This window comes from Argopecten irradians, chromosome 1, assembly GCF_041381155.1.
Source record: "Argopecten irradians isolate NY chromosome 1, Ai_NY, whole genome shotgun sequence".
Lineage (NCBI taxonomy): Eukaryota > Metazoa > Mollusca > Bivalvia > Pectinida > Pectinidae > Argopecten > Argopecten irradians.
In genome coordinates, this window is record NC_091134.1 from 11,588,285 (window position 1) to 11,602,652 (window position 14,368).

The 14,368-nt window shown below is 35.1% G+C and overlaps 1 protein-coding gene across 2 annotated transcripts; it reads right to left on the reverse strand.

Moving 5' to 3' along the window:
• Window positions 1-386: 386 nt before the first annotated feature.
• LOC138317620 (glutathione S-transferase kappa 1-like) lies at window positions 387-13,522 on the reverse strand. Of its 2 annotated transcripts, XM_069259419.1 has the most exons (9): window positions 13,435-13,522; window positions 9,704-9,785; window positions 9,239-9,342; window positions 8,217-8,345; window positions 6,567-6,602; window positions 3,536-3,652; window positions 2,983-3,076; window positions 1,088-1,160; window positions 387-1,057 (listed from the first exon to the last, which is right to left on the reverse strand). In XM_069259419.1, the coding sequence occupies exons 1-8, from the start codon at window positions 13,507-13,509 to the stop codon at window positions 1,111-1,113; spliced, it is 687 nt and encodes a 228-aa protein (XP_069115520.1). In that variant the 5' UTR covers window positions 13,510-13,522; the 3' UTR covers window positions 387-1,057; window positions 1,088-1,110. The 2 variants fall into 2 exon arrangements, with proteins under 2 accessions (XP_069115520.1, XP_069115514.1); XM_069259413.1 differs by having other exon boundaries at window positions 387-1,160.
• Window positions 13,523-14,368: the final 846 nt, after the last annotated feature.

The following is a 14,368-nucleotide window of genomic DNA, read 5'->3' on the forward strand; positions in this document are numbered from 1 at the left end:
GTCATGTATTGACGGAAATATGAACCAAACCCAGTGGACTAACTAAATTGAAATATATATTTGTTGCATATTTTGCCAAAATTTATGAACAACTGAGCAATCTACGAATCAACGGTAATATTTAAATTTTTTTCAGATGCATACACGGTTTACCAACAAAGTTTTGTTTATGTACACCTTAGAAGTGATATATAGGTATAAAATAATTTAAACAGGGTCTAAAATCTTTAACCTTTAAACACGATACATCGAAAAATTCTACAGAGTTGAAATGCAAATACCGGAATCGTCAATATAAATTTAAATAAATGAAGTACTTTAAATGTAAAAACTACAAGTTAATTTTCAAAGTTGTTTTATTAAAAAATGAAAAATAAATATTCATATTCAATGCACATCAATGATTTAATCACGTCAATACAATAACAATAAACATTCAAACAGATTTCTCACAAAAAATGTTTTAATGAATCACAATTCCATAGTATATCTGCTTATAGATAAAAAAAACCCATATGTCTTCAATGACAGTTAGTGAATACAAATGTAGGTATATTAAGATATTCTATAAATTTCGATGATTCTGTCTTCATTATAGATGGATTAAGATCTCAATAGTGAGATAATCTTCCATTGTCATTATAGTTATATTCAATCATAGTATTTGAATAGATTTTTGCAAAATTAAACAAGATTAAGATGAAGGCTTAGACGTTTTGTCAGGAATAAACATCAATGTGTAAGTGAGTATCAATAATCATGTTAAATAATACATCAAACTCCTATCTATTACATTGTAATTGAATCATTCCACAATCACACGTCATTCAATACAACACTATTTCTTGCAATATATATATAATTTCAATCATTAACAATTTATCATAATGTCGCACTGAAAACAACAGAGTTATATACGCTTCCGGGTAGGTTGGAATTGTGATGTTTTGGGTTTGAGAGCAAAACGTCATATTTTTCTGTGAAAACGATACGGGTTAGCTCAGAAAGTAATGATGTCATAACAGATACCTACGCGCAAAATAACTCTATATTACTCTATATCACTTTATATAACTCTATATTACTATATATAACTCTATATATATCCAGCTATAACTTAGCTTTTGACAGCTCTGTGAGCGGGCCCATCCACTCTTCGTCTGAAATAAAACAAACATCATATATGTAGTGCCCTGCTAATACTGACGTAAGTATAAGTAATATTAACGAAATGTCGATAATGACACGGTTAGAAGCTAGATGGAAGTAGTTTTAACCTTTTTTTCATACATGAAATTATAGTTATCTGCACATTATGCTGTTGCCATCACTAAATACTGTAGTATACTTAAGGGATTGTTAATCAAAAGATAAACTATATATATATATATAGAGAGAGAGAGAGAAGTTATATAACGAGTGGTTCGTGGATATGGAATTTATTCCAAACGAATGAATACGCTATAGCCGAGTACTCGTCATTTGGTGATGTAATGTTGATTGAAAATTCCATTAGTAGAGCTCGACAAGATGCTGATTTAATTTACAATTTCTTTCCAATTATGAAAATGATGAAAGTTTTGTTATACGTAATCGCCCAGATAATATTTTGAATTAAAATATAACACAATATTATTAAACTTATTGTGATATGTCTTAGGATATTAGATGCCAGAGGTTTAAATATTTGTTTTCAAATGATTTAACATTTAATGCTATGCGTACAATATATTATTTAATCAGTAAAGAATTTGATTGTGTGTAATTTTAATGCACAATTGAGCTATGGTCCTGTTTGGATTGTAATAATTCAAATATTCACAAAAAATCATATCAAATAATATCTATTATGTTGAATCATTTGTTCACCAGGTGGTGTTAGTAACTTGTTAGAATAATTGAACCAATCGCAATGATAGGGTCTCTTTCATAGCATAAGGCTTTGCCGCACTGTAGGTACATATTTTACGCTAAAGCCTTAAAATAACTTACGATTGTGGTATAAATTCTATATTCGAAAACTATGAGTCATTTGATCAGTTTCTAGCACAATTACATCAGCTAATCAGGTTCAGATTTGCCAACATATGTATATTTCTTTCATACCTATACATGTGTAATACTGGCTGGTCCAGGGCAATACACTCATGTCGCCTGAGGCTGTATTGCATGGCCACCTAGCTATGCAATGAATCCTCGTGACGCCACGGCGTCAACAAAATCTCTATTTTCTCGGTAAAATTTTAACATTTTTTACACCAATATGACTGGTTTTACTATAAAAGATGCAAACAAAGGAATTTGTGTTGAAAGTATCACGTAATTTTTCATGTATAGAAAATTGACTTCCAGTCGTGGATTTCTTCGAATTTATTTCAAAATGGCTGGATATTATAGTTGAAAAATTGCAATAAAACGTCGAGGTATGAAAGAAAAATACTCTTTCATAACTGGATATGATGGATAGGGATATTCTACCCTCAGGATCACAAAATGTTGCAAAACCCTCAGCAAGCCTCGGGTTTTACTACATTTTGTGACCCTCGGGTAGAATATCCCTATCCTTCATATCCACATATGAAAGAGTCAATATATAAGGTGTAGAATTCCTTTCTCCATAATCTTATAAAGATATTGTTGATGTAAAACTATCTTAATTAGAAGAAACTATAGGATATTTTTCACTTATTTAATGTATTTTTTAATTTAAATTTCAATTGCTGCTTGAACAATGATAACGATTAACTACTTATTGTTGAGCCATATACAAATATGCATATTGCACGACTTATTCCCGCTTTTAGATGACGGTCAGAACACATCAATATGACGTCATCCGCTCCTTAATGGCATCGGTAAAGTGGCGAGGAAAGAGATCACAGACAGAATGCGTACAGAGTTTTACACAAAATCGACAGCTGCAATATCTATTTAATATTTATTGCAATAGAAATTATCATGAATAGAAAAGGTTTAACTTACTTAATATTTTGGCTAAGATTGGGAATCTGTCCGATCCAAAGATCATTTCTGGTTTGTTGTTGACATGAGCGACAATAATAGGGGATCCAAAAGCCTGTAATTATAAGAACACAGCATTACAAAGTTATACAAACCAAAGAGACCTTCCAATATAAATTCTTAGAAATCAGACCTGGTTAGGTGATAAAGTAAATGAGACCTTCAAATACAAAATCTTAGAAATCAGGCTTGGTTAGTTGATATAGTAGATGTGAGAAGTGAAAGTAAATAGTGTTGCAAGTACTAACGTGACATGATAACGAAATGATAAAGATTCCTTTTCGTTAAATTAGAACCATAATACATGTAAACAGATGTGATCTTGATTTAAATCACCTTACAAAAGCTATTGAAGACGGTAAGAAGGTTTGGTTGTTATCGTGAAAAGAGCATCAAACGGAAATCTAGATGCAAACTGTTTTCATGAATTATGCCATCTGTTATAACCTAGTATCATAATTGAGGTAGGTTCAAATCCTGCTGGCGGTCGCAAGGATATATGATTATAACCTACCCCTAACTCCAAGGCCTCTGTAGTGTATTGTTTCAGTCTATCTTTCACCGTCTGGTCCTTTGTCTTCTGTAGACATTCCTCCATGAGGTTGGTAGGGAAGTTAATATCTTTACAAGTCTACAAAGGCAAAAACAAAATATACTTGTGATTTTAAAATATCAATTTATGTTATATATCTAAACATAAATTATGTCAAAACAAACAGAAACCAATTAACTCTAAAAATTTGACTTTGTGTACTACAATAATGTAGGTATACAAAATGTTATTAAATTTGATGTCATAAATATATCGGGTGTATAGATCTGGCAAAAGTTTGGGAATTAAGATATTTTACAGACTTATTATTAATTGTTATTAATTGTGTCTTCTGCAGATATATTTTTGACTAATTTAACTAAACATGCATGCATAAAGAACAAGAGATCCCAGAGGGATATTTGCGCCCACCAAAGAATGATCTACATCTGACAATGGAAAGAGGGATCTTTTCTCTGCTTTTCAAACTTTTTCAAACATACTACATATAAAATATGAGACAGATCGCTTCAGTACTTCTGAGAAATACATGTAGCGGTAACAAACTTCAACAATGAGCCGCAAAGCGGTGATGATGGTGGGCTAATAAAAAACTAGGACTTTTACAGTGCATAAATTTTCTGTCGTAACTAAAGTTTCCATGACATCATTCATGTTTGTTCATGCATTTGAATGATTTTTAGAGTTTAATTCAACACACTTTATAGTTTTCAATAGATTACTGAAAACAAGAGGCCCATGGGCCTTAACGGTGATCTGAATAGAAGTGGCAAACAATTAAGGCAACAAAAAGAAATCTGTAATAGAAGTTCAGTTTCTGATATATTTGACGAATTTGACCTTGAATGAAAGTCAAGGTCACTCATTTTAATATACAATGTACATGTTAGCCCTACATGCCACAAGTCCAATATCGGGTCTCTAGGTCTCATAGCTTTACAAAAAAGCCCATTGGGCCTGTAGCGTTCTCTTGTTTCAAGCTAAGAACACAAGCTAGCGCTACCAACTTGAAGACTTTAGAATTAAACTGAATCTATTCATTTTTTTATTTCTACAGTCGGATTTTAAGGAATTTGCTATATTTCCCCTATTGAGCCTCGCGCTCCAGACCCCTGGGAGACCAGACCCATCATTTATACAAAATTGGTTCCCCGTCACTCAAACTAGTGGCCATTTAAAGGATTTACCAAATTTGATTACAATCCATGCTGAAATCAATGACTAGTAGTGATTCAAATGATTTATCTCTATTTCCCCTATTGGGCCCCGCCCCTCCTGTCCCTAGGGGGTCAGAGCCAGAATTTATACAAACTCTATACCCCTTCCACTAATGATGTTTCTGGCCAAATTTGGTTACAATCCATGCAGAACTCTAGGACTAGTAGTGATTTAAAGATTAACCTCGATTTCCCCTATTGGGCAATGTCCCTCCTGCCCCTGGGGGTCAGAGCCAAAATTAATACAAGCGCTGTTCCCCTTCCCCCAATGATACTTCTGGCCAAATTTGGTTACAATCCATGCAGAACTCTAGGACTAGTAGTGTTTTAAAAGAAATGTTGACGAACAGACAGACGACAGGCGCTGCGCCATGACATAAGCTCACCGGCCCTTCGGGCCAGGTGAGCTAAAAAGCTTCAGACCAAATTAGAACTAAATCCCTTCATTCCTACAGAAAAAGAAGAATTTTAAAATATTTGCTATATTTTCCCTATTTGGCCCTGCCCCTCAGGCCCCTGAGGGACCAGACCTACCGTTTATACAAGACTGATTTCCATTCATCCAAGGAAGCTTCAGACCAAATTTGGTGAAAATTCATTCAGCTGTTTATGACAAGTAGGGATTTTTGTGAAAATTTAACGGATGATGGATGACAGACGACAGTTGACGGACGTGCGCCATGACAAGGTGAGCTAACAAGAAGTCGTTTTAAGGATTTTAGCCTATTTAACTCCTGTGACCTTAAATGGTGGTCAAGGTCATTCATTTGAATAGACTTTGTAGCTCTTCATCACAACATGTCACAGGTCCAATATCAGGTCTCTAGGCCTGTTAATTATTTACAAGAAATCATTTAAAGATTTCAGCCTAAGTGACCCATGTAACCTTGAATGAAGGTCAAGGTCATTCATTTGAACATACTTGGTAGCCCTTCATCCCAACATGTCACAGACCTAATATCAGGTCTCTATGCCTCTTAGTTATTCAGAAGAAATTGTTTAAAGATTTTAGCAATTTTAACCACTGTGACCTTGAATAAAGGTTAAGGTCATTCATTTGAACAAACTTGGTAGCCCTTCATCCCAGCATGTCACAGGCTAAATATCAGGACTCTAGACCTCTTCGTTATTCACAAGAAGAAAATTATAGATTTTAGCCTATTTAGCCCCTGTGACCTTGAATGGCAGTAGTCAAGGTCATTTAAACAAACTTGTTAGCCCTTTATCCCAGCATGCTACAGGCTCAATATTAGGTCTCTATAGGCCTCTTAGTTAATCACAAGACGTTGTGTAAAGATTTTAGCCTTTTTGACCGCTGTGACCTTGAATAAAGATGAAGATCATTCATTTGAACAAACTTGTTAGCCCTTTATCTAAGCATGCCACAGGCCCAATATGAGTACCCTGGGCTTTCGGTTCTTGAAAAGAACTTGTTTAAAGATTTTAGCCTTTTTGACCCATGTGACCTCGAATGAAGGTTAAGATCATTCATTTGAAAATACTTGGTAGCCCTTCATCCCAGCTTGCTACTGGCCAAATATCAGTGCGATGGGCCTTTTGGATATAGAGAAGAAGTCATTTGAATTAAACGTTTACGAACGGCGCACAATGACGGACGGTGCATGATGAGTATAGGTCAAAATTTTCACCCAGCACACATAATTTAATTCAGATTCGTGGATTTTTGTATTACATTAGGCATTAACACCAATCACCACCAATATAATTTATGACATAGTGACACAAGTAATATAACATTAGCAATTTCAACATACCTCTCTGATGCCCTCCTCATCAGAAATCCCTTGGTCCTGAAATATTGTGCAATCGTAATTATCAAATTGTTTCTTTTTAAGACTTTTACTTTTATGAGGAGTGTAGAAATTACAGTTACATCGTTATTTTATTAAGACAGTTCTAAAGTAAAGGTGAATTAAGAACTGGTCAGAAATAAGGAAAATCTGAAAATGATTTTAGACTTTGGCTAGAGGTAAGAAGATTTGTAGGACAAGTGATACAAAGTCCCATGATAACTATTATTGAAGCAGATAATGTGTCAAATTATAGACATTAATGTGTTACAACATTTTACCAAGTTTAAACAAAATGCTATTGTGTTATAGGCCATTTTACAAAACCTGTGTAGTGAACTGGTAATCATGGCAACCGAACTTTTGACCATTGAAAACCTGCATCCACATCAACACAGAGTTTCTAATATTGGTTACCAGTAATTAAATTGCTTCAGTAGTTTATGAATTATCCTGAAATTTTTTGTCTATGGCCAGATAGATGGATGGAAAGACAAGCTGAAAGATGATAATAATTTAGCAAAGAATGAAAACTTACTTTGATACTCAAATGATATAACTACATAAAAGTATATATATATATATCAAACAAATGCATGAAATACTGGTATTTAAGAAATTCTGTCTTTTATTCTCAGCCTCCAAAATTACATAATGGTAGTTTCTGTTATCAGAAAAATTCAGCGAGAGATCACAGATGGATGTTAGTGGCCACCAAATATTGATCTACGGTATATCTGGCAATGGAAAGAGGGATCTTTTCTCTGCTTTTTTTAAAACTTTAGTAGTCAAACAAGAGATCCCAAGGAATCTTGGTGCCCACCAAAGAATGATCTACGTCTAACAATGGAAAGATGGATCTTTTCTTTGCATTTCAAACTTTTACTAGACAATACATCATATGAAATTTGAGAAAGATCATTTTAGTATTTTCTTAGATACATCTATATAACTGTAACAAACATCAATTGTCAAAATCTAAAATGGCGTCCTGTCAGCCATCTTGTTCACTGATCAGTCCAAAAATGTAATATGCACAACTAGGTACCTATGGGAACCTGCACATGAAATTTGAGACAGATTCCTTCATTGTAATTTTCTGAGTAATAGCGGTAACAAACTTCGATTGTCAAAATCCAAGATGGTGGTTTATCAGCCATCTTGTTGGCCGATTGGTCCCAAAATGCAATGTGCACAACAAGATGTCCTAGAGGAACCTACATGTGAAACTTGATAAGGCCCTACAGTTCAAAATGTCAGAGCTTGATCAAAAGAAACTCCTTCAATAAATGTAGCATTGATGACATTATTTTTTTTAATTTTATCAGTATATGAAATAAATTTTGTTTGCAAAATATTGTGAGAATTCACTTGATCGATGCTTATACATATATATATGTAATTAATTTTTCACACTACTTGATAAAATAATTGTGACGTCACAATAACATCAGGTTTTTGCGGCATTCTCAGATTTTTTTTTCCCTTCATCATAGTATCAAGAAAAAGAATTTGCCAATTATTAAGTTGGATTTATCACGAAAACAAAGAAAAAATACTCTTACAAGTCACGGTTATTGTTGATGAATGAATTCAAAGCTAATGATCTGTTACCTTATTCCACGCTCTTATCCAAAACTGTCTAGATAAATCTTCTACTAAGTCTGGTCGCTTTATGTCGACAGCTGTTAGAAAACGCTGTGGCATCAATGTTCCCTTAATAAACATCACTTCTGCAGGATTCTGGGAAAAGTAATATAAAGCAAAACGTTGGAGGTGAATGATGTGATGTGAGTAAAATAAATCTTTTCTGGGTCCAGTTTCATGAACATTCCTTAACTTTAAAGAAATCCTTAACTGAACATTTTTCCTTAACTTTTGTAATGCTTTCCTATGTAGAATTTAAAGTTAATGAATTCCTTAAAGTCAAGGAATTTTCATGAAACTGGGCCTTGTGGTTAATGTGTGATGGGGTAGGTACGCATCATCTAATCTTATTTCTGCACTTTTATCTGCTTTCTTCTGCTAAAGCTATTCCGAATCTGCATATTACAGAGTTATCTGTACTTGTGGATAGGTATTGATTGTGATGTCATGTGTTTGAGAGCGTAACGTCATACGTTTCGGAGAAAACGACGTTACTTGCGCTCACAAAATAATGACGTAACAATCAATACCTACCTGCAAGGGAGCTAACTCTGTAATACGCATGAAAGACGGAATAGTATTGAGACAAGTCCATTTCTAAGATTTTCCATTTCAGGTGCCTATACTATTACAGTAACTAGCACTTTCAATTCATTTGGGTGTGAATATTTAGGGGTAAAATACTTATTCCCCAGTTTGTACCAATATTGTCATAATAAAAAACTCTTGTTAAATATGAAAGAGGAAAAATTATTTGTTTATTTTCCTGCACAAAAGTGTCATCTAGGAACTTTTTTGTCAGATGATTAAGAAAATTCTGTCAAGTTTTCAGCTGAAATGAACATGATTTTAAGGACTTTTTAATGGGTTTTTTCTCTTGTATTTGAACCAAGAAAAATGATTTACCAGTCAACAAAAATATCACGCATAGTCCTCACTTATAGCCTTAAAGTATGAAATCTCACAGCAATCTCGTCATACATACTTACAGCAGGAGGAATAATTGGAATGTTGTAGTAGTCGCCAACCCGACAGAGATCATGTGACAGCATATATTTAGCTTTGGCAGGGACTAAGCCAGGAGGTTTGTTATCTAAACAATCAAATAACAAATTAACACAGAACTTAAATCATATTTAATGTTTGCTGCATTTAGTTTCATGAGTAATTTATATAATATAACTATGAATCAAAAATTGTGAAGTAATTATAATACCGCATGTGATAAAATCCTTTCGTCATGTATGAAGATGACTGTCACTTCTCAAGGTTTAATGAAAAATATTTTAATTGACATGATTTTATCCATTCATTTTTTCAACATAATTCATTTTTTCTCATCAAGGTCTGTTTTCAAGGTCACTTCTAATTATTGATTAAGACACATTGAACTCTGATTATCTAATATCTGTTCAAACAATTCACAGTACATCTTTGACCAATATTACATTTACCTGCCCCAGCCATTATTCCACCCAGAAAGAAAGGTTTTAACTTCAGGTCAATATTCCATTTGGTTTTGTAACGACACATAACCTGAAACAGAAAGTCAAAGCAATGAAATTTATTGTACATTTAATGTCTACTTTAAATGTTATTGTTTTTTATTATCCATCTCCTCATCCTCATCATCAACATCAGCCCCATCATCACTGTCGTCATAATAAACATCATCATCATAACCATCAATGTTGTCATCGTCATCACACACTCATTGTACATATCCTCTTCCTCCTCCTTCTCCTCCTCCTCATCATCATCACTGTCACCATCACATCATCATCATCATCATCATCATCATCATCATCATCATCATCATCTCATCATCATCATCATCATCATCATCATCATCATCATCATCATCATCACTGTCACCATCATCATCATCATCATCATCATCATCATCATCATCATCATCATCACTGTCACCATCATCATCATCATCATCATCACTGTCACATCATCATCATCATCATCATCATCATCATCATCATCATCATCATCATCATCACTGTCACCATTACCACCATCATCATCATCATCATCACCACTGTCACCATTACCATCATCATCATCATCATCATATCATCACTGTCACCATCACCATCATCATCATCATCATCACTGTCACCATCATCATCATCATCATCATCAGCATCATCATCATCACTGTCACCATCATCATCATCAGCATCATCATCACTGTCACCATCATCATCATCATCATCATCATCATCATCATCATCACTGTCACCATCATCATCATCGTCATCATCATCATCACTGTCACCATCATCATCATCACTGTCACCATTACCATCATCATCATCATCATCATCATCACTGTCACCATTACCATCATCATCAGCATCATCATCACTGTCACCATCATCATCATCATCAGCATCATCATCACTGTCACCATCATCATCATAATCATCACATCATCATCATCATCATCATCACTGTCACCATCATCATCATCGTCATCATCATCATCACTGTCACCATCATCATCATCACTGTCACCATTACCATCATCATCATCATCATCACTGTCACCATTACCATCATCATCATCATCATCATCACTGTCACCATCACCATCATCGTCATCATCAACATCATCATCATCCACTTCATCATCATCACACACTCATTGTACCGTCCTCTCTCCTCCTCCTCCTCCTCCTCCTCCTCCTCCTCCTCTCTCCTCATCATCATCATCATCATCATCATCATCACTGTCATCATCATCATCATCATCATCATCATCATCATCATCATCATCATCAACTTCATCATCATCATCATCATCATCATCATCATCATCATCATCATCACACACTCATTTACACATCATCTCTTCCTCCTCCTCCTCCTCCTCCTCCTCCTCCTCCTCCTCATCATCATCATCATCATCATCATCATCATCACACTCATTGTACACATCCTCCCCCTCCTCCTCCTCCTCCTCCTCATCATCATCACACTCGTTGTCCACATCCTCCCCCTCCTCCTCATCGTCATCATCATCATACAACACATACTGAACAAGTTAAAGTTGTTTTACATTAAAATAATTATACTGTGACTTATACAGAAACCATTAACTGTGCTCTATAGCTGCAGTGTAGCAATTGGTGCAAGAAAGGAAAAACTCACTAAGATTATAGGTGGGTTTTTTTCAATTATAGTTGGGTTTTTTTCACTTTGGCTTGCCATATACATCGCTATATTGTCAAAAAGTATGGATTATGTTTCTTATAGTTTGCAATTATATTGCCATTGCAAACCTAGCTGTGTTACCGCCTGATTTGGCAAAATTACATTAGATAGCATTCAGATAGCATAGAAATATACCTCCTGAAATTGCAACCATACCGCCTCTCCTAAAAGATAATGAAACCACTGAATTGTACATGTATGTTCTAAGTACATATATTTTCATTTGTGTACATTAATTACAAAAATGTAACCAATATACGATATTTGAGAATGTATATTCCTTATGTGCAAGTTTTGATAAGTTATTATACACGACACCATCTAATATGTCATAATGTGTAATGTCTATTGACAGTTATGATATGAAACAGCCCTATAACAGGTCCGGTAGCAACGCTAAATCTGGCTATATACTGTAGCTAGATTTGACTACTTTATATATAGCCAAATCTGAATACACCGAGCTTTTAAACCCAAGCCTTAGCTCTGGTTATTTTCGTTGTTCTAGGCCTACACAACGACAGCACTTTGTGTTATGTATATTTCTTGAAAATCGGAGAGTTGTCTACCCTTAGCTCGTTTTACAAATGTAGCTATGTTCTATTCTATTCTACCGTATTCTTGCCTACTTCAACAGAATGAAGATTGTGCAAGTTCGGTGTGGCAAGGCTTGTGTGTGAAGATTAATTATATTTGTATTTTGATGGTCCAGTCTTGAAGGAGGAGAGGGTAGCACTTGTTGCAAATTCGGAAGAGAGAGAATTCCAGTTGTATATGATGCGTGGGAAAAAAGATTCTTTACGTGTGGGGGTTTTACAGGAGAGAGTTTGGAAAGAGAGTCTGTTTATGAAATATTTTAAACATGGTTTTCAGACGAGAATCCCAGCTTCGGTCCACCAGGCTGCGCCATTGCAAATGGTCCAGCATGTTGCCAACACTGGATGTATTCCTGTGGCGACTGGTTACAAATCTGGCGGCCCGGAGCTGTACCATCTCAATCTGATCTATGTTGTTTTTCACATGTGGGTCCCATACTGAACTGGCGGATTTCAGCTTTGGACGGACCAGGGCGGAGGAGGCCTTTTCCTTGATCTTGGTGGAGGAGATTTTCAAGTTACGCCGGAACTGTTCGCACAGTTAGTAATGTTACGAACATGTGCCCCCCCACTTCAGGTATGAGGTAGTTGTGACACCCAAGTACTTAGCCTGGTCTACATGCTTTAGTACCTGGCCATGAAGCTGGTAATGATGCAGTATGGGATTGCGGGATTTATGTATGGACAGAACTTGGCAATTATCAGGATGAAACGCCATTCTCCATCTGCTTTCCCAACTGGCGAGAATGTCTAGGTCTTTTTGCAGAACGATGGCATCACTAGTGGATGTAACTGTTAAATACACTATCGTATTGTCTGCAAAAAGCCTGACAGAGGAGGAGATACCATCAGCAATATCATTTATGTAGAATAAAAATAGGCTGGGTCCTAGGACTGACCCTTGAGGTACACCAGACTTAACAAGTACAGTGCCAGATGATTCACCATCTAGTACAACAGTTTGTGATCTGCCAATAAGGAAGTTTTTGATCCATGTATTGGTCTTACCTTGGATACCATACTGATGTACATGTAGCTTATGGACCAGGAGATGGTGACTAACCTTATCAAAGGCTTTACTGAAATCCATGATAAGTACATCAGTTTGTTTACTTGCTTTTTGAATTACAACAATTCTTGTAAAAAACATAGATTTCAAATAATTTTGAAAAATCGTAAAGTGTCACGCTCGAGTGCGGGTAGCTACGTATATATACTGTTGTAGCGGAAAAGATATCACATTCTGAAAGTGTCAAAGGTCGGACTCGGGGCTGGCTAGATGCGGAGACATGAACTTGTTACTCAGTACAAACTGGTGTAAATTAGATTAACATTAATGATGTACCTAATGCATTTTTTACCTCAAAAGCAATCCAGGAGTACGGTGACACAACATCGTAAAATAGCTCAACAGTCTTTCGTGTGGGCGCAGCCATTTTGTAATTGAAGTGAAAGTAGGGTTTTTATAAAATTAAAATCTGTATACAAAGTATGTATACGAAACGAAATGACAATTTAAAAAAAATCCCTATCGACATATAAGATAAGGCGTTGTCAAAGCAATTTTCTTACAAATACCCTATAAACAAGACAACATTATAGCATCGCTAAACTAGAACTTTATGTACAATCATGCCCTATGATTGTATGTTACGTAGGGCCACACGTACTGGGCGTAACGATTTACCCAAAACTACCGAAAACCACCCAAAACTAGCCAAAACTTACCCAAAATATTTATATAACTTCTCATAAAGTGAGTAACATTTGCGGAGTCTAAAAAGATTTTTTGATAATCAAAGAAAAGAAAAGCCGGAACGTACTAGTTTGCAATATAGCGGTTACCTCCCTTTAATTTGAGACTTACCGTCGATCAGTTCCACCTTCTGTTGATTATGACGTTATGAAATTCACATCAAATGATGAACGTTATAATCACCGGATTGTGGGACTTATCAACGTTTATGTACTTTACCCATTTGATATTCAAAGAGTAGTAACTATGCTACAGACGAAGGACTACCTCAAACAAAAAAATTACAGAACATCAGAGAACAATCTGATTAAAATACAGATCCCCGTTATACACAACGTAGTGTAACGTAGTGTTTATTGGGGATCTGTATTTTAATCAGATTGATCAGAGAACAGCTGTTATGACATTAATTCAGTATAGATTTTAATATATCATTATCATAACATAACAAATTTGAAAATTTGATATTATTAATTAAATGCTTAATTAAACTTATATCAAAATTGATACGTGTACATCGTCATATAATGAGATAAACG

What these genes read in the sequence shown, in the direction of transcription:
- LOC138317620 (XM_069259419.1), bottom strand. Translation starts at nt 13,509, where the DNA reads ATGGCTGCGCCCACACGAAAGACTGTTGAGCTATTTTACGATGTTGTG. An exon ending in TTCCAATTATTCCTCCTGCT is followed by an intron (nt 8,346 to 9,238) that starts GTAAGTATGTAT and finishes TACTTTTCCCAG; the next exon opens with AATCCTGCAGAAGTGATGTT. An exon ending in AATCTTAGCCAAAATATTAA is followed by an intron (nt 1,161 to 2,982) that starts GTAAGTTAAACC and finishes GTTTTATTTCAG; the next exon opens with ACGAAGAGTGGATGGGCCCG.